Below are 18,877 nucleotides of genomic sequence, written 5' to 3'. Positions count from 1 at the left end.
CTAATCATTCTTTCATGCCCAAGGTGGTCACTGATACTTCTCTAAACCAAGCCATTCATCTACCCATATTCTTCCCTAATCCTCAGAACAAGGGGGAAACAATACTTCATTCCTTGGATGTGAACAGGCAGCTCCACTTTTATCTGGACAGAACAAAAGCCTTGAGAAAGTCTGACCAGCTGTTTATTACCTTTGCCCCTGGCTCTGAGGCTTCTAGCTTCTAAACAGGCTGTCTCTAAATGGATCTCCCACTGCATTTCTTTCTGTTACAGCCATCACGTCAAAAAAGCCCCAGAAACGATTAGGTCATGCTCCTGTAGGGCCATAGCTACCTCCACAGCCTTTCTAAAGGGGTCCTACTAAGGACATCTTGGAAGCAGCCACCTAGTCATCTGTATATACTTTCACAAAGCACTAAGGTACCTTTTCTAAGTCTAGAGAAGAATTTGCCACTGCCATCCTGTAGGGCATCATCTCCTCTCCATAATCTCCTTCCTCTCACAATTCAGCTTTGGGAATCTTCCCACAAGTCGAGACTGCAACAGTGAAACACTAAGAACACAGTAGAGTTGTGTACACTAATCATAAATGTAGACGTTTGAGTGTATTCTCTGCTGCAGGGTTCTTTCCCTCCCTCCTGCACCCATAGCCTACTAATAACCAACTAATTCAGCCAAGGGTCACCACCCTTGGCTACCCTGCTGTTAGAGTCCTCTTCCTTTGTTCCCTCCTGTTAACTTAGGGTTCCTCCTGGTAGAGGACAAGAAAATAATGATGTCATGATGCAGGCTGGCTCTCTTTATACCCGAATGTATTGACTTTGGTCAGGGTGCCCGCCAGCCTGGGAGAGGAAAGAGTTTTCTCTGGTAGTCGGGCCAGCCAAGCATTTTCACAGCAGGAAATCCCACAAGTCAGGACTGCAGTAGTGAATATACTTGAACATCTGCATTTATGGCAAGTGTACACAACTGTACTTTTCTTACTTAGAAGACAATTTTTCTAGTTGCCAATACAGCCGCAAAATGGGTGTCGGATCTACAAGTCCTCTTTTGCAAATCTTCTTCCCCTTCCTTTCATAAAGACAGAGTGTTGAGAACAAAACCCTTCCTTTCTTCCTAAAGTAGCTTCAGAATCTAACTTAAACCAACAGATTGATTTACCCGTTTGCTTCCCAAATTTTACCAATAAAGGAGAACATGTTTGCTTCCCAAATTTTACCAGTAAAGGAGAACATACATTACACACCTTAGATGTTCATGGAAAATTCAGGTTCTATCTTCAGTGTATTATGAATATCAGAAAATTAGGTGAACTGTTTATACTCTTCTCCCAAGAAGAAGCTATGACAACCAGTATATGAGGTAACTCTCTCAAAATGGTTAGAAGACTGCATGTCATTTGCCTATGATTCACAAGGTAAGCATGTCTTTATAATTAAAGCCCAAGGTGCACTATACCAGAGCAATGGCAACTTTAACAGCATTTGCAAAAAGAGTGCCCATCAGTGACATCCACTGTAGAAACTTGATCCTTAAGTCACACCTTTGTATTTCACTACAAGTTAGATGTGCATTCCAGAATTTGCACATTCTTGGCTCTGCCATACTCAGGAATATACTTCCTTGAGACCACCCAGGTCCCTGTCAGGTAGCTTGAGATTCTGTCTCACATGTTGAATCAGACAAAAAAAAGACAGCATCGGATACGAAAGTTATGTACTTGACATAACTATAGAGCCGTGTTGTCCTCTTTTCATCTGGTTCAACTCCCCTCACTCCTTCCCCCTACCAAATTGTGATTGTTTACTTTTAGGGTTTGGCCACACCTCCTTTAGACCCTGTCTGATCCCTTTGTACCTCTTAACACTACACAGTGTTGTGTTTTCCTCCTTGTCCTTTCTACATAGTGTGACATCTTTTGGTCAGTTAGCAAACTTGATCTGAGGTAATCAAGCAGGAGAGGGGGAATTGTGGTTTGAGGAGGAGTCATATTTTGAACCAGACAAAAATAAGACAACATGGATCTATTGTTATGGAAAGTACATAACATTTGTTTATTCACTAATTTCAGTGTTGCAGGTCTTCTTCCTGTTCATCTCCATCTGCCAACCCCAGACTCCAGTATGAGTCCAAGGAATTCCTGATTCTTCTAGTTAACTCCTGTACTTTTTTGTGTCTCATGCATTTTCCTTTGCAACACTGGAAAAGATTTCACTGGCAAAGTCTCTCTGTGAGCTTTATTATCAGAAGAAGGGGAAGCAGAGTCCACTTCTGTTTGTTGGGTCACATTTGCTGGACAAACTTTTGTATTTCCTCCTTGGCCTTTTCTGCATCAATAAATGACTTTGATTGTCCGGGAAAAATACAACTGCTTGAATCTCATTCCCTGATCTCGACATTCCCTGATTGCTGGGATTGGGATAAATTTGCTTCTTTTTTGCCAGGTGTACAATTATTAGTCATTTTCCACAAACACTCTGTTGTCTCTAATTTTTAATTCTTTGCCCTTCTGCCACAATTTTATCAACTCTTTCTGCTGGTATGATTGCATCTTTACTAATACAGGTCTTGCATGCTTCCTCATGGCCATGTTTTGAGGATACACACAGTGTGCTCTTTTGATTAACAAATCCTGCTGTGGAATGTCAGTCCAGTTGCTCATTTGTGATTTCATAAAATGAATGCAGTCTGTTCCTTCCAGTTCCTCTGTGACAGCAGAAAATGTTATGTTTTACCTGCTTGCTTTATCCTCTAAATTTACCTGTTTTTAAACCTCTCTCCTTGAGCACTCTCGTTCTCAGCAAGCCTTTTCTTCATTTTAGCTTCTGATTTTTGCAGTTTTATCAGTTCATCTGAATAACTTTTTAAATGTTTTTCCATTTTTTTTCCAACTTTTCTTTATTTAAGATGATATATTCCTTCATTGTTTTATTTTAACCAGGTCTGAGTGCACTTGATTTATTTTTTCCTCTAGTTTACTGGAAGCCATGTTCTGTACCAAAGCTGGAGCTTGAACTGCTTTCGCTGAACTGCGCAGGATTCTTCCCAGTCATAGGTTCATATTTAACTAGTAAGCTATCAATTTGTAGATTATTACATGCCCAGCCAATAATCAGTTATCAGAATCAAACCCTGTACAACGTATTTCTGAGGTTAGTAGCTTAACCATTGTGCCAGCCCATCCTTCAGTCACTGATTTCTCTTCCCTTTTTCTAGCTGATTTTCTTTCAGGCTCTCTGTCAGAAGAGCAAGAAGTATATCAGCTCTATAAGTTTCTTATTTGCTGGCATCCAGACAGTATACTTATGCAAGCAATAATGCCCGACAGGGTGTAAGTTAAGGTGCAATTAATGCCTGCCCAGGGGTGTTGTGAGGCCTGACACCGCAGGCGGAGGGCCTCTACATCCCTGGAGGGGCATTAATTACACATTAATACACACCCTGTAGGGCATTATTGCACTTAGAGAATGGGGTCTCTGTAAAACTGTTATGTTTTACTTACTTATATTTCTTCTATTATTATATTTTTATATATATTGGATGTAAAATAGTTTTCTGACTAATGTTTCTAAGTTCCTGTAGTATACGTAAATGGTGTTAAGAGGAAGCATTTTACATCCAAAATGTATCATTTTTAAAAATATCTAGATATTTGCTCTATTTTTTGGTCCCTTACTGCTAAAAATGTTTTTGCCAGTCATTTGGAAGTGACTAAATAATGACATACATTTGCCTTTCAGACTTTATTTCCCTCAGAAAATTCATGTTAACACAAATGCTGTTATTTAACTTACCTTTTTTTTTATTTTTTTTATTTATTTAAAATCTGTTCCTATTTTGGAACCTTTGTTCCCCATTTATTTCAGGCTTTATCCACATTTCTTGAGATAAAAGGTGGAGAGGTAGGCAAAACTGTTATGTGCTGCTACCAGCACTGTCTCTCCCTCTGTCACATAGACACCGCCCCTCACACCCTTGCCCTTCAGAAAATGCATGCTGTCACAAACCCTATTGCTGCCATTTTGTGATATTTTTTTTTTAAACAGGAAAATGCTTCTATTTTGAGCCTTTGCTTCCCCTTTAGTTTACATTTTGTTCATTTGTCGGAGCGAAGAGAGGAACTTAAATGTAACCCTCTTGAAGGCTGCTGCTGCCCAGTGTTAGGTCACTCTCACTCTTCATACTCTCACTCACACACACAGACAGAAACACACATACACATGCTTTTTTCTTTTATATTTAGATTTTATACTCTCTAAACAGTAAAAGTGCTGCTTAGCGAGTGTAAAATAACTGCTCGATTGTTCTTGCATTCACTCACATGCATGCATACACTCACACACAAACACATGCACAGTTTTGTTTTTCTTCTTTCTTTTTTAATATATTTTAATCTCATTAAACAGCAGAAGTACTGCTGAGCGAGCGTAAAATAATGGCAGCCATTCCGCTTCCTCAGCCCGAGCTCCATGGCAGCTTAATATGCTGCCGTGAAGTGGCAGACATGTTTTTCAGCAGGCATTACTTGTACATTAATCCCTTGCTGGAGAACACCCATTCTCCAGTCAGGGTGCTGATGTACAGTAAGCCCATTCTCTAAAAGCTAGTATCTGAATTCACTAAATCTGTCAAAGTTACTAGCCCCTGTCTGTCGGAAATTAAGTTAAGCTGTTCCTCAGTGTACATCCATCTTGGAAGTCTAACAGATCAGATGTCATATAACTCATTGTAGACCCGAGAGTGTAATTAGTTATTTAGTTGTGATTACTAGTTTGGTTGCATCATTTATTCTTGTTTCCATCAAATGTCAAGTATAGCACTGAATAAAATGAGTGTTTTAAAACTATGTTAAATGCTAGCTGTTCTCCCTCTCTCTTTTTAGGACAAATCTTTTTTAGTCATAATGTTGTATTTTTATCTACTGTATTAAGTCATTGGGTTCATTTTATTTTCAGATGCCAGACCAGTTTGACCAGAACATAGTACTCAACCAGTTAAGGTATTCCGGGATGCTGGAGACTGTAAGAATACGACGGGCTGGTTTTCCAGTCAGGAGGCCATTTCAGGATTTTTACAAGAGGTAACAATACTGAAGGCATTTTAGAAAGACCTCTTATTTTCATAAGGCAGGAAACTAGTTTCCCTCTGCAGTCTTATCCATATAAAGCCTTCTTTTCTCATTAATAACAGAACTGCTTGTGTACATATTATTTATTTATTTTATTATTTATTTTATTTTTAGTTTGTTTTCCAGGATAGTCCATTGGGCTACAAGGATCCTGTTTTCAATGGAGTCCTGGGGAGAAAAGCTCCGGAGAAATACATATACATAGTACAGAAAAAGCACAAATCCATAATATACATTTCAATTAAATGTTTAATGCATATTTCGGATAGTACAAATCCATGTCACACAATTCAAATAAATGTTACATAATACAGAAATAAAAATGAGATTTTCATTAGCAAAATTGTATCTGATTAATTTAATAAGTAGTAAAAATTTTTTTTTTTTTTTTTTTTGTTAGGCAATTACAATGAGGTAATTTTTTTAGTTGGTCGAATACATCCCAAGGGATGAAGAATTTTAGGAGGTAGTGACAGGCAACAAGTAAGTTTGGAAAGTTAGGACGACAGTGTGGTCAGAATTAGGTTGGGTGGTCAGAATTAGGTTGGGTGAGAGCAAGAGCATTTCCATTGTGAAGCAAGGTGTGAGTGCAGTGAGGTTTTAAACAAGGAGAGTCTGCTGGTGGTGCGGATGGGTGAAGGGAGAGAGTTCCAGAGGCATGCAAGAGAGAAGGACATCAAGTGGATTCCCAGCAGGACGTGTTGGTTTATGCACTTTGATTAGGTTTTGGGAATTGGGTCTTAGGAGTCTATCTGGCTTATACATTTCAAAGGTATTTGCTAGGGAGGGGCAGAGAGATGGGTTATGAATGAGTTTGTGTGCTTGGATGAGCTGGGTATATGAGGAAGTTTGGCAATTCTAGCCAGCTTAGTTGGTGAAGAGAATTACAGTGGTGGGAAGAGGCTCTACGACCTGCTGCAAATTTGGATATTCTGTTATAACAAGATGAGAGTTTTGTTTTGAGGGAAGATTATAGGCTGGTTAGGATAGACGCACCATATAAAAGGGATGGGATGAGGTATGTATTAGCCAATGTAATCCTGGTGGTGGGAGAGATAAAGCGACTGTGGCGGGAAAGCCTACCTAATTTTTTTATATATTTTTTTATATTTCCTTGTAGATGCTTGTTAAGTTTTAGTTGCTCGTCGATGATAATTCCTAGTAATTTTGTGTCAGAGACTAGTTCTAGGGGGGTATTATTTTTGCAGGTAATTATGAAGGATTATTTGTCTAGGGAAGAGGTTTTAGTGCATCCATTGTTCGGTGGAAGAGAAGTCGGCTTGTGTTAGATTATTAAGAGTTGTGATGGAAGAGGAGGAGCAGATTATAGTAGAATCATTGGCATATTGAATGAGACTGGAGTTTAGAGTGGCTTGGAAGAAATCATTTATGAATATGTTGAATAATAGGGGGCCTAGAATGGAACCTTGGGGGATGCCTGCGGATGTATTAAGGAAGGGTGAGGTAGTTTTTTCCATTTAACTACTTGTTGCCTGTTTGTGAGATAGCTTGAGAGCCACTGGGTAGAGGAAGGGAATAGGTTACGTTTAGAAAGTTTGGTAAGAAGGAGATTGTGGGAAATAGTGTCAAATGCCTTAGAGAGGTCAAGGAAAAAAGTGGATATGAAGTGGCCGGAGTTGCGGGCTTTGTTGATTGTTTCTAGGAAGGAGAAGAGGGCAGTGGAGGTGTTATGACCTAGTCTAAAGCCATGTTGTGTGGGGGTAAGAAGCTGATTATTGATGAAGTAGGGTAAGAGTTGTTGGTGTACACAATTTTCAAGTAGCTTAGAAATAGGGGATAGGATGGCGATAGGGCAAAATTTTGGGATGTCATTATTATTGCCACCTTTATGGAGAGGATAAAGGCTTTCTTCCAGAGCTGGGGGACCTGGCTTTCTGAGATAGACTGATTATTAGTATGCTGATAGGGAGAGTAATGGCTTCTGCGGCTACTTTTAGGAAGTAGGAGGGAATTTCATCAGGGGCATTAGAACCAGGTTTTAATTTTAGAAGAATTTCTTTATGGTGGATATAGAGATGGGATTGATAGAGAAAGGTGGAGGTTGGGGCAAGGGATGCTAGGGGAGGAAGGGATGGGTGCATTCTGAGGAGGGGTTGTAGAGGTGTTGGTTTCTTTACCAGAAAGGCTCATCCAGACTCTGCTACACTTTGCTGTGAAAAGAAGTTGGTTTGTTTTTATTTTTTTTTTTTTTGTTATTCCTTCTATATTTTGAATACTGTAGTTTGTTTTCTTTACCTTTGTTTTTGCTTGCATTCTCATTTTAGCAGCATATAAAAACTTCAAAAACCCTCCCTTCCCTTCCCACCCTTGTTGTCTTGTTAAATACCACTGTCTTTCCTAGTTGCCCTTCATATGTTAATCTAATCTGATATCTCATTCTCTCTCATCTCTACTTTATGGCTTTTATAAACTTATGTCCCATCCTTCAGAACACCTTCCCTTATTTAAATTTTTTTTATTTCTATTTTTTTTTTTACCACAAGTACAATAATTTCATAAAACCAAAAAGTGTAAAAACCTTTGCTCTCTTCTAATTGTAAACTTTTTTAAACCTTAACTTTTACTCTTAACTTTTTTAAACAGGTAAAACTCACTATCTAGTGCATTCAATTCTAGCACTCTGCAGAGCAGCATCTTTTCAATCTTACCTTAAGCATCTCTAACCTTAAAGCTTTTCTCTACTTTCCCTATTCTGCAACTTTTACTCTCTCCAACTAGACTTTTCTCAAGTAGAAACTACTTCTGTTAAACCTAGCACTTGCTTATACAGTACTTATTACCTTGATCCAGATTAGCACAATAAAACCCCAAAAGGCCCATTTTCTCTACTGTCACTCCCCGATTCTTCTTTTAAGTTTTTTGTCTAGTCTCCTCTGTCATGTCTCCTGCTCTTCTTGTGAGTGGCCTCTGTGCTGCTCAGTTGGTCAGCCCACTAATAATTGCCAATGTTACAATTGCCTCACACAAACACACAACGAGACTCCCCCACAAACACAAATACATGCAGATGCTCTCTCAGCATAGGCAACTATGGGAGGGGCTCCAGAGAATAGGGGACTGACAAGACATGTCAGGAGGAAGGAGAAGTTACCACACAACATACACAAGTCACAATATAGTCACAAATCAACCTCAAAAAATACTACAACACATCAACACACAAAGCAGACACCCAAATCTACCTACCCAAAACAGCACACACAAAGCAGACAACACCTGCAACACCACCCAAACAACCACCCCCTCAGAACACAACACCTCAGCCAAACACAATGCCAGACACACTGAACACACAACACACCCAAAGGGAAGACACATGGCGTCCACCACTAGTCACAACACCAGAGAAGGGTCACACACAGTGGCCCACAGCTAGACTGAGTAGGACCATAAAGGGGAAGCAAAGCTCTCTCGCTAGAAGGTTAATACATAGCACTGAAGTCATCCTCTCAGGTCTAAGTCAACCGAGGAGCTATACATTTGTCACGCTGGAAAGAGAATATGAATGAGATCGACCTTCCTTGATGATGAAAGAGACATTGAGGGAGCACCTTGATACCTTCACAAGAGCAGAGATGAATGATGCCACAATACAGAGATAACACCATCACTGTAGTGCTCAAATACAGAGCCAAGATGATCATGATTTAACTGCCAATGTAAACTCTGGCTGGATAATGTGAGTGTGGGAAAAGGAATGCTTGTCTGTCTGATGACATATGCACCCGAAGCCAGCTGCTGAAGTGGGCTCTGCTGGACCCATAGCCCCTTTTTGAAGGCTAAACTAACACCTAGCCTTTGTTGCCCTCCCAAAAATTAAAAAAAATAATTCAAACTGCACAACTAAATCCTAAAAAATCTAAAAAAATGCCTTCTCATGCTATCAATGCCAGAATCAAAAATGTCTGAATCAAACCTCTCAGCAGTGAGAGTCTCAGTCCCAAGAACATCCTGAGAACACCCCGGCCCTATCCATTCAGCTGCCCCAAAAGCAATGCATCTGAGGTAAAATTTACCTCTTTCCAAGCTCAAAGGGCTCACCAATACCAAGAGAAAACCGGACCAACTGGCTATTCATCAAAAGACACCGCCGGACAATAAACAGGTGTGGCTCCTGCAGCATGATGCATCGGAGTGCATCCACCTCAGGAAACTCTAGGGCACAATGCTGTTTCACTGTCTCCATGTGCCCTCACATGTACAATTCTCACATCATCATGAACCTCACCTCCACAATTACTGAAAACTAGACTCAAACCCAGTATCACCCAAAACAAAAATTCCCATAATGTATCTCACTCAAAAAATATAGGATGGGACTACTACCATCCCACAAGGAAAAACAGGCCCAAAAGTTCCATTCAAGGACTCAAAATGGGGGCACAATGTGGGACACGAGGTATACCCCTCACTGGTGAGATCAGATCACTGTTCAATCACGTAATCATCCTCAGCAATGAGTTCAACATCAAGAGAAGCTCTGAATACACTTCTCCAATCGACACAATAAAACCAACCTTCTTGGGAGGTCCCTCAAACCACCCCCACCCGGCCAAAAAGACCACAGTAAAGAACTGAAACCTTCATTTTTCTACTCTAACCTGTAGTGTGGTCACCCTTTAAAGGCCCCCAAAATCCCAACCAAAAAAAAGGTAATTTCCGTGAGCAGCGTCCTCTGGAACAAAGCTGAAGCACCTCAAGGACAAAACAACATCCAATCAAAACTCCAAAACAAACTCTTGAAATAGAAAGCAAGCGCTCACTCTTGAGAAAAAACAAAAGCTACAAAAAAAGTACTAAAACAAAAGGAAAGGAAAAAAATAAGATAGAATAAAAAGACAGAAGGTAAAACCCTAAGTGATCAACTAAGTAAAACTAAAAGCCCATCAAAATCATCCAAAGCAAGAAATAGAGAGAAGACTGTTTCAAACAATGGCAAGAGGCCTTCTTATGCTAGAGCGAACAGGGGAGCTGTTCCCAGATATTACAGAAACTCTCTCTAAAAATGATGTGAAGATTACTGATCCTACAGAAAGTAACAATCTCAGCATGAGGAGCAGTGCAACAACTCCAAAAGCAAAAACACATACTCCTCTAGGTGCAGCCCCCGGCCATTCCCTCCCAAATCCCACAGCTTTCCTCTCTGAAACATTAAACACAGCATCCATGGGACCTGATGGTGTCCCCGGCTGTGTGATACTCTTACTCAGACGAGTGGTAACCACTAGACAGCTGCACTTTCATAAGCTTTGTCTACCTCCCGCATACGGCTTGTGAAGCCTTATGCAATCCGTAGCCCCACTTCAAAAGATGGCTAGAATCCTAATCCCTGAAATTACCGCCCATTAGCTTGACAAGTCTTATTTGGCAGACCATGGAGAGGATCTCAAAATGACCCATAGCCAAAGACATAGGGAATTTTTGAGCCACTGATGAGGATCCCAGTTTGGCTTTGTCGTATCTCAGATCACTTAAACTTGGTTGACTTTTTTCATCTGGCACACCAAAGCCTTTAGAGCAATGAGGCAGGTTCCATGTTAAAACTCACATCTCACTGGCGCCTTTGATACATCTGATACCCCTGGGGTATCATTGAAAAACTCTCAGCTTAAATGTTAACCACGCATCACAAGCCTGGGCAAAAGGGTTGGAGCGAGGGCCACCCACAGGGTCACTCTTGGCCAGGTCCTGGTCAAAAAAGTTCACAGTGGTACTTTTCCAGAAGTACAAGCACTCAGGCTGGCATAACTGGGCATTCAACACAGAAATCTGACACAGACTGCAAGTTGAAGCAGTCACAGGGTGATCTCACAGAAGCACAGTTAAATGCCTGCACACAGCCATCCAAAAGTGATAAACAAAACCTTCCTGATAACTGGGAAAACCTTCACTAGCCCTGGTGGCAGAAGAAGTTATCCATAGTCATACCCTTCCATGCCAAAATTACCCCCTCAGTCCAAAGGGGTGGCAATCCAATAAGAATAAGAAGAATAGGGAGGCCTTATCATGAAGGGATTCTCATCTAGACTGGGGAGGGGAAAGGTAGTTAATAGAGTCAGAAGAGGTCATAGTCTCCCTACAAGTAGTTATCATCAGACAGATCAATTGCCCAAATGACCTACGGCTTGAAGGCATCTGACCAGGCAACAAGTGGAGGAAGGCCTAGGATAATCACTCACCGACATCTGTCTAAAACTGCCCGACTGAAAGAACTCAGCTTGATGAAAGACACTACACAGCATCCAGTAGCACCACAAAGTTACTCAACAAAGGAGGATATTCAGTCGCTATCGCTTGAATGTCTGTGACCTCAGTCACAAATCCGGCCATGTCAGACCCATAGATTTTAATGAAGGATGATGTTAACTTGCTAATGGACTCTATGAAGAAAGAGTTAAATTGGGTAGCTAAGTCCATGTCGAGGCATCTGGGTTGAGGAGAGGTGAGATTCCTTTCCAAAATAGTTTGGGACTGGTGGTGTGGTTGATTTGGAGAGTGGAGAAATAGGCTTTGCGGTCTGAGGTAATACTTTTTTTTTTTTACTTTGTTTCGTAGTGTTATGTATTTCTTTAGGGCGATAATGGTTTTATTTTTATGGCAATGTGCCCAGGCTTTGTCACAGAGTCGCATAATAGCTAAGGTGTTTTTGGTTAACCAGGGTACAGGGTTACTTTTTATGCATTTTGTTTTTAGAGGGGCAAAGGAGTTGAGCAGGTTTGTGAAAGTAGAGTTAAAGTAGGAGAGAACATTATCTAGGGGAAGAGCCTTTAATGGGTTCCAGTTTGTGCTTTTTAGTGCATTTGAGAAGATTTCAGAATTGAAGTTCTTTAGGCAACAAGTGGAAATGTGAGTTAGTTGTATGGAAGAGAGGAGACGATGGGCAAAAGAGGGGAAGTGGTCAGCTAGTGGGTCTGGAAGAATACCACTATCAGAGATATAGTGAGGATGGGGTACTAGAATCCAATCTATTGTACTTCCAGTAATGGAGTTCTTGGAAGGCCTGGTAGAGGAATTGATTAGTTGTGTAAAGTTATACAAGTTAATATTGAGTGAGTTGGTGGGAGATTGGATTGTGGCCCAGTTTATGTCCCCAGGATTATGGTTTCATGAGTAATGTTGGTAGAGACCCAGCAGAGAATATCTTCAAAGGATGAGATATTGTCTCCAGGGGGAATATAGAGGGAGAGAACAAATATGAGTTTATGCTTGTTAAGGTGGAGTAGGGCTGGTATTATTTCTGCCTTGCTAAATTTGGGAAAGGGTCTGGTATAGGGGGTGACTAATAGGGATGCCGAGTAAAGGAGTGCTACACCACCCCCTTTTCTGTGTTCTGTCATTCCTTAAAATGTGGTAGCTGGGAGGAGTTATTTCAGAATCTTATATGTGGGGCTTAAGCCAAGTTTCTGAGATGGAGAGAATATTGGGCTGGTTATGTAGAAGCCAGGCATGAAGGTTTGGAATTTTGTTACATAGGCTCTGAGCATTTAGAGCTGAGAAGTGGAGGGGTTTGCCTGTTGCTTGGGGGTGGGGGTGGATTCAGTGTGGTAGAGGGACCTGGGTTTTGGTGGATGTCCCCAGAGAGAAGGATAGAGCTAAGGTGATGGATGAGGTATTTGGTTTGTTTGGGGTGTAGTATACAGGTAGTTTTGTGGACATTAGACTAGTGTAGTTGGGAACAGTGTTTTTAGAGTTAGGTAGGAGTCTATAAGGGCAAGAGCATGCTAGTGTTGAGGGGGTTATTGTATGTCACAGGTGACATATAAACATAGATAAGTAGATAATTTGTATGTTTTAGCAAGTTAAAAGAATGCATCGACATTTTCTAATTATACTTCGTTTATATTTAGCAACCCACAAATAAAAAATATCTTAGACTAATTCAGTAATGTTAGCTTCAGTGAAGGAATTAACACCCTCTAACAACAATACTGGGCATTGTAAGCTTGTGCTGGGCTGCATGCCTCACCTGCATTTGTCATATTGTTCTTATAATAACTTGATTCACCTTTTTTTTTGAAAATTTTGTCCATGTAACTTTTATAAAATTGTGGGTGCTGGCGGCTAACTGCCTCAAACTTAAGCTATTCTTAGGAACTGTCTTGTCAATTTGCCTTGTGACAATTTTAGATTTCAGATTTGTGCAAGGGATGACTATATACCTGGATGTAACAAGTTTCTGAGGACCACAGTTTCCCACTGGTTGTTTTATTTTGCTTTTCATTCTGATTGTATTGTAAAATAGTAGATATTAAAGAAAAAAGAAATGAGCAAGAAATGGCTCACTGGGCCTATTGTCTACATTTCTGGCTACTGGACTTGGAGAACTTTAAGGACAAAGTGGCATTCACAGTAACCTAATTACAGCAACAGAGACTAGGAGACTAACACTGATATGTGCCCTAGTGTCGGTCATCTCATTGAAAGTCAGTAAATTGCCAGTTTTGGTTACTTTAGACAGGAAATATGCATTTGTCCATTTCCTGAAAATAACAAAGATGCACCTGGTAGTTTTAATTATTTCCTTTCTCTTCAGGTATTACATGCTGATGAAAAACCTTACCCCTCCTGACGACATGAAAGGAAGATGCTGTGCTCTTCTACGTGAATACGATAAGTCAAAAAAGGAATGGCAACTTGGGAAAAGCAAGGTAAATCATTGATTTTTATTATGATTTTTATTATTATTGCTACTATTATTATTATTACTATTATTATTTTGTGCTTTTTTCCAAAGTTCTGAAGTCGTGTGTCAACAAACTTGGTGGTTATGTGCATGCCATCACACTAGACATCTGTATTAATCAGTGGTTTAGCACCTTATAAACACGTAAAAGGAGAACCTTGAGACTGATTCTGATTGCCAACTATTATAGATAATTTCCTTCCTGCTTCTTTGATTTGGCCTTGATTTCAGACTTTATCATAGGGTACTGGAGGTGACATTGAGCAATCTGTTTCCTTTTCTGTCATTGCAAATGTCTCTACGTGGCACAGTCATTAAAGCTGTTTTAATGTAGAATAACATTTTCAGACTTGTGTGGTAGATTGAGGCACACTAAACCTGTTTACTTTTTTTTACTTTTACAAAGCATAACATGCAAATTATTTTAAGCAATGTTCATTATTATCTAGGTGTTTTGAAAGTGGTCATTTTTATGTTTAATTAATGACATGTTAATACTACTTGTTTTCTTTAACAGTTTGCATGTTCAGTAGATACTGCTGGATGGGAACTTCTGTTTGAAAAGGGTTATTGCTGTCTGCACTTCAGCTTCTCTTTCTGGCTGTGATTCACAAGACTAATACAGCAGGATGACTGCCAAGCTTGAAATAGAAAGAGAGGCATGGCATAATGCACAGATTTTTAAAAACTGTTTTGATATTTCAAAGTAATCTAATAAATGGTTTTGTATTAGAACACTACCCCACCAGATGCACAGTAGCAAGGACCACCCAAACCCCACTCAACACCCTGTGCATGATGCCAGTTGTTCCTGTATGTGTGAATAAACTGAAGATCTGCATCCGCCCTATGAATATTCAAAACATTGAGTTGTTATTTATTTGTTTGTAGTTTGACTGGGAAAGTTCATTGGGCCAGAATGAGCCCTTTTTCAGCGGAGGCCCGGGGAGAAAAGCTCTAAGTACATATACACAGAAATGATAGTAGCATAAAATCATGTCAAGCTCCAAGTACATATTTACAGAAATGATAGCATAAATCACATCAACTAATAGCAGCATAAATCACATAAGGTTAATACAGGGTAATTATGAAAATAATCAGCAGAAATTATTAAAAACAGAAATTTACAGAAATAATAGCCGCATAAATAATGTCAAGGTTAGTACAGGATAATTATGAAAATAATCTGCAGAAGTCATTAAAAACATACAGAAGTAATAGAATTATAGATCTGCAGGAGTTAATTGCAAACATACAGATATCATAGCATCATAGATCAGAGCAATATTAATACGGGGTAAATGTACAGATAATCAGCAAACGTTATCGCAGACAATTATACTAGACAGAAAATAGGACTGTGTGGCATGTCATGGTTGTAGGTTTATGGTCTGTTAAGCAATTGGATTATTGTGTGGGATATAGCCTGTAGTGTTGGCATGTTGCTTTGGAAAAGCAAGTAAAGAATATAAGTTAGGAGGGGTAGGAATAGGAACACTCCCATTTAGAAGAGAAGTAAGAGTGGAGTAAGGTCTTAAAAGTTGAGAGGTTCTGGGCAGTTTGAATATGAGGAGGAAGACAGTTCCATTTCTGTGCAAGGGGAAAAAGATAGGAGAGATTGGCTTGGAATGCGCAGTGGCTTGTACACTTCAAGTAGGTTCTGATTGTTAGACCCGAGTTATCGGTCTGGAATGTGCATGGTAAGGGTGGAGGAGAGAGATGGTCATTGAGAAGGTTTGAAGATGAGTTTATGGATAGTAGAGAGTTGAATGTAAGAGAGGAAGTTGGGAAGCTCTAGCCAGTTTAGGGAGTGTAAGGAGTAACAGTGGTGAGAGGAAGATTTTGCACTTGTAGAAAACTTTGAGGTTTTATTGTGGGAGGATGACAGTTTAGATATGAGGGTGGCATTTAGGTTGGTAAGGATAGGAGCTCCGTACAAGATAGAGAGGAGGAGGTAAGTGGTAAAGAGGGTAAGTTTTGTAGAGGAGGTTCAATAGTGATTGTGGCGGTAAAGCATGCTGAGTTTCTGGTGAGTTTTCTTAATGTTAGTCTGAAGGTGAATGTCAGACTTTAGTTGTTCGTCAATAAGGACTCCTAGAAGCTTGGTATGGGGGACTATTTCAGTCTGAGTCTTATTACGGCTTATTATAGAGAAGAAGTTTTTGTCTATTTTGGTGTTTTTAGTTGGGGTGAGTAGCATGATTTTGGTTTTGATTGCATTGAGAGCTAGGTGATTGTTTAGCATTCAATCATCAGTGTTGTTAAAGGCGGCTTGAGTTTCTTGTAAGAGTGCGGGAAGAGATTTGGAAGAGCAGATGATAGAGTCGTCAGCATATTGGATGAGTTCAGCATTTGGGATGCAAAGATGGAAGTCATTTATGAAGATATTGAAGAGTAAAGGGCCAAGTATGGAGCCTTGGGAGATGCTGGTGGGGGGTGTCTTGGTAGAGTGAGTAGATTCCTTTTAATGGCGTGTTGCCTATTTGAGAGGTAACTAGAAAACCAATTGAGAGTTGTGGAGGAAATACTGATGTGAGAGAGCTTCGACAGTAGAAGGTATGGGATATGGTGTCGAAAGCCTTGCATGTTGTTTGTCTTTTCGGCTTTTCCCGGTTAGGGGTCGCCACAGCAGAACTCCGGTCTGCTAATGATTGGCAGTAGATTTTTATGGTTCCGAGTTGCCAGCCCGATGCCCAACCTTCAGCGAAGGTGTCTTTCGGAGGCCACTCAACCACGGGGAGGACATGCAGACTCCACACAGAAGGCACTCCAGCTGAGAATCGAACAGGAGAACCTCTTGCTGTGAGGCAACAACACTACCGCTGTACCATAAGTTTAAGAAAAGGGAAGACAGTGTTTCCTGAGTCACAGGTGTGATTAATGCTGTCTAGGAATGATAGGGCAGTGGTGTGACTATGGTTGGGTCTAAAACCATGTTGTGTGGGGGTAAAGAGGTGATTGTCTAAAAGGTAGGGTAAGAGTTGTAGATGAATGCACTTTTCAAGTATTTTAGAAATAAGGGAAGTATGGCTATTGGGCAAAAGTTAGAGATGTCAATGTTGTTGCCTCCTTTATGTAAAGGGATGATGAAGGCTTTTTTTCCAGAGGAGGGGGGTACATAGGGTTCTTGGCTAGAGCGGTTAATTAGTATACAGATTGGAAGGGCTATACCCTCAGCAGCTGACTTGAGAAAGTTGGAAGGTAAGTTGTCAGGGGCATTTGAGCATGGTTTTAGAGAGTAAAGAGGGGCATGGGTAGTGGCACTGGCAGAGGGAAAGGAGTTAGAGGAGTGGGATGTAGATGGGGTTGAAGAGTTTGAAGGGAAGGATGTGGTTAACCTAGCTATTGAATCAATGAAGAATGAGCTAAAGTTGGTGGCTATGGTATGGTCTGGAGCGTTAGGATCAGGACATGGGTTGTCTTTCTGCCAGGGGTAAGGAGTCTAGTGATACTACTCCAAAATTTCTTGGGGTTAGAGCTGTGGTTATTTTGTAGTTTAGTGTAATAGGATTTGCAGTCTGAGGCAATATGTTTTTTAACTAAATGTTCAGCTAAGCTGAGAGGGAGGAATGCACAGGAATAGGAATTTGGCAAAAAACAATCAGTGAGAACTGCCACTTGGACTGGTCAGAGCCACTGGCAAGTCCAGGTAATTTTAAAGAAAAAGTTGTAGTTAAGGCTGGGTTTCAAAGCTGTAGAGTACAAGAAAACACACAAAAAAAACTAAGGAAGGCAAACTGCAGGTTGGAGGAGTAAATTCAGATGGGAGATGTATTCACATAGGGCAGAAGGGAGAAGAGCAGAAAGTGTGTATTTATATATGTATGTGTGTATGAGATTCTAGAGATTTATGAGTGGGGGTATGCTGCCATCTAGTGGTGAGCCTGTGGGATGTACTGTTAGAGTATAAACTAGGTGTGTTAGGTAGGGAGGGAGCTGCCAAATGTGGCCAGGAACACACTGTTCAGTAGAAGCTTTTGCAGTGGGGCCAGCCTCCTTGCACACCCGTGTGTTCATCTTCATTCAAAATTCTTGAATGTGCGCACTGCCACTGCATCAAAACGTAGTTTACCATTTTTCCTCAAAGTGGTGCGATCTTGGAGATGGTATATTTAAGTAGCGGCACATGGGGGGGTGCAGGTGGGCTGGCCCCCCTGCAAAAGCTTCTACTCAACAATGTATTCCTGGCCACATTTGGCAGCTCCCTCTCTCCCTACCCAACACAGACAGTTTCTACTCTAGACCCAGGCGTTGCTGTGAAGGGAAGAAAGAAAGAGCTCAGTCCTTTAAAGAAGAAAAACGTTAACCAACGCCCTTAACATCTCCTTGTTTTTTTCCTTACCACCAGACTCCCCCAACTACCAATTTGAATATTCAGAATGAATATTCATGATGACACTCACAAATTTGCATGGCTTGTCGGTCATGCATGATTAACATGCCACATCACATGTCCTTGCCATCACTTTTGCCACTCCCATTTCTGAGCAGAAATGCTGGTGGGGTAGTGTTCTAATACGAAGCCAAAGGAATTTGGGCAGGAGGCATTATGGAGAGTGAGTAATGGTAGCTTTCTAGTGCATCCATTAAGAAATGTAACAATGTATGTTGACTTGATTAAAGGCCTGTCTTTTATGAAGTTTGTCTCTAACCTTTGTTATACATTCTCTGCAGTTAGTTATGTGTTTGTGCATGTATATAAGTTTACTGCTATGTATGAGGATGTGCTAAAGACTTGAGTTTGGATTGCTGTTTCCTTGTTGAGTGAACCAAGATATCACATTCCAGATTGACTCCTCATGTTTGATCTGCATCTGCCACTGGACTTAATGGCTACATTCTGATGCATCATTAGCTGACAGCTGCACAGTAGGTTCTTTGTTTTATAGTGGATATCACCAGCTTCCATGGAAGGTGCCACCATATGGATTTTATTATGCACCTGTAGGGTCAAGCAAGATGTTGCCATTGCTGGCCAAAACCTTGTAGGAGAAGGAGCTCCTTATGTTTCTCTATTTTGGTGATAAGCTGCTTTTGACCTGT

The 18,877-nt window shown here is 40.6% G+C and overlaps 1 protein-coding gene across 2 annotated transcripts in view; it reads left to right on the top strand.

Moving 5' to 3' along the window:
- MYO10 (myosin X) overlaps nucleotides 1–18,877 on the top strand; it is a 566,410-nt gene that overhangs the window by 253,048 nt on the left and 294,485 nt on the right. For both annotated transcript variants that reach the window (XM_044065222.1, XM_044065223.1), the window contains 2 exons: nucleotides 4,955–5,079; nucleotides 13,682–13,796. In XM_044065222.1, the coding sequence (XP_043921157.1) occupies nucleotides 4,955–5,079; nucleotides 13,682–13,796 (240 nt within the window). The remainder of the gene's footprint in view (nucleotides 1–4,954; nucleotides 5,080–13,681; nucleotides 13,797–18,877) is intronic.

Source organism: Protopterus annectens, chromosome 3.part0, assembly GCF_019279795.1.
Source record: "Protopterus annectens isolate FY-2018-M chromosome 3.part0, PAN1.0, whole genome shotgun sequence".
Classification (NCBI taxonomy): Eukaryota; Metazoa; Chordata; order Ceratodontiformes; family Protopteridae; genus Protopterus; species Protopterus annectens.
The sequence above is the reverse complement of the archived record's forward strand: the minus strand, read 5'-3'. Positions and strand labels throughout refer to the sequence as shown.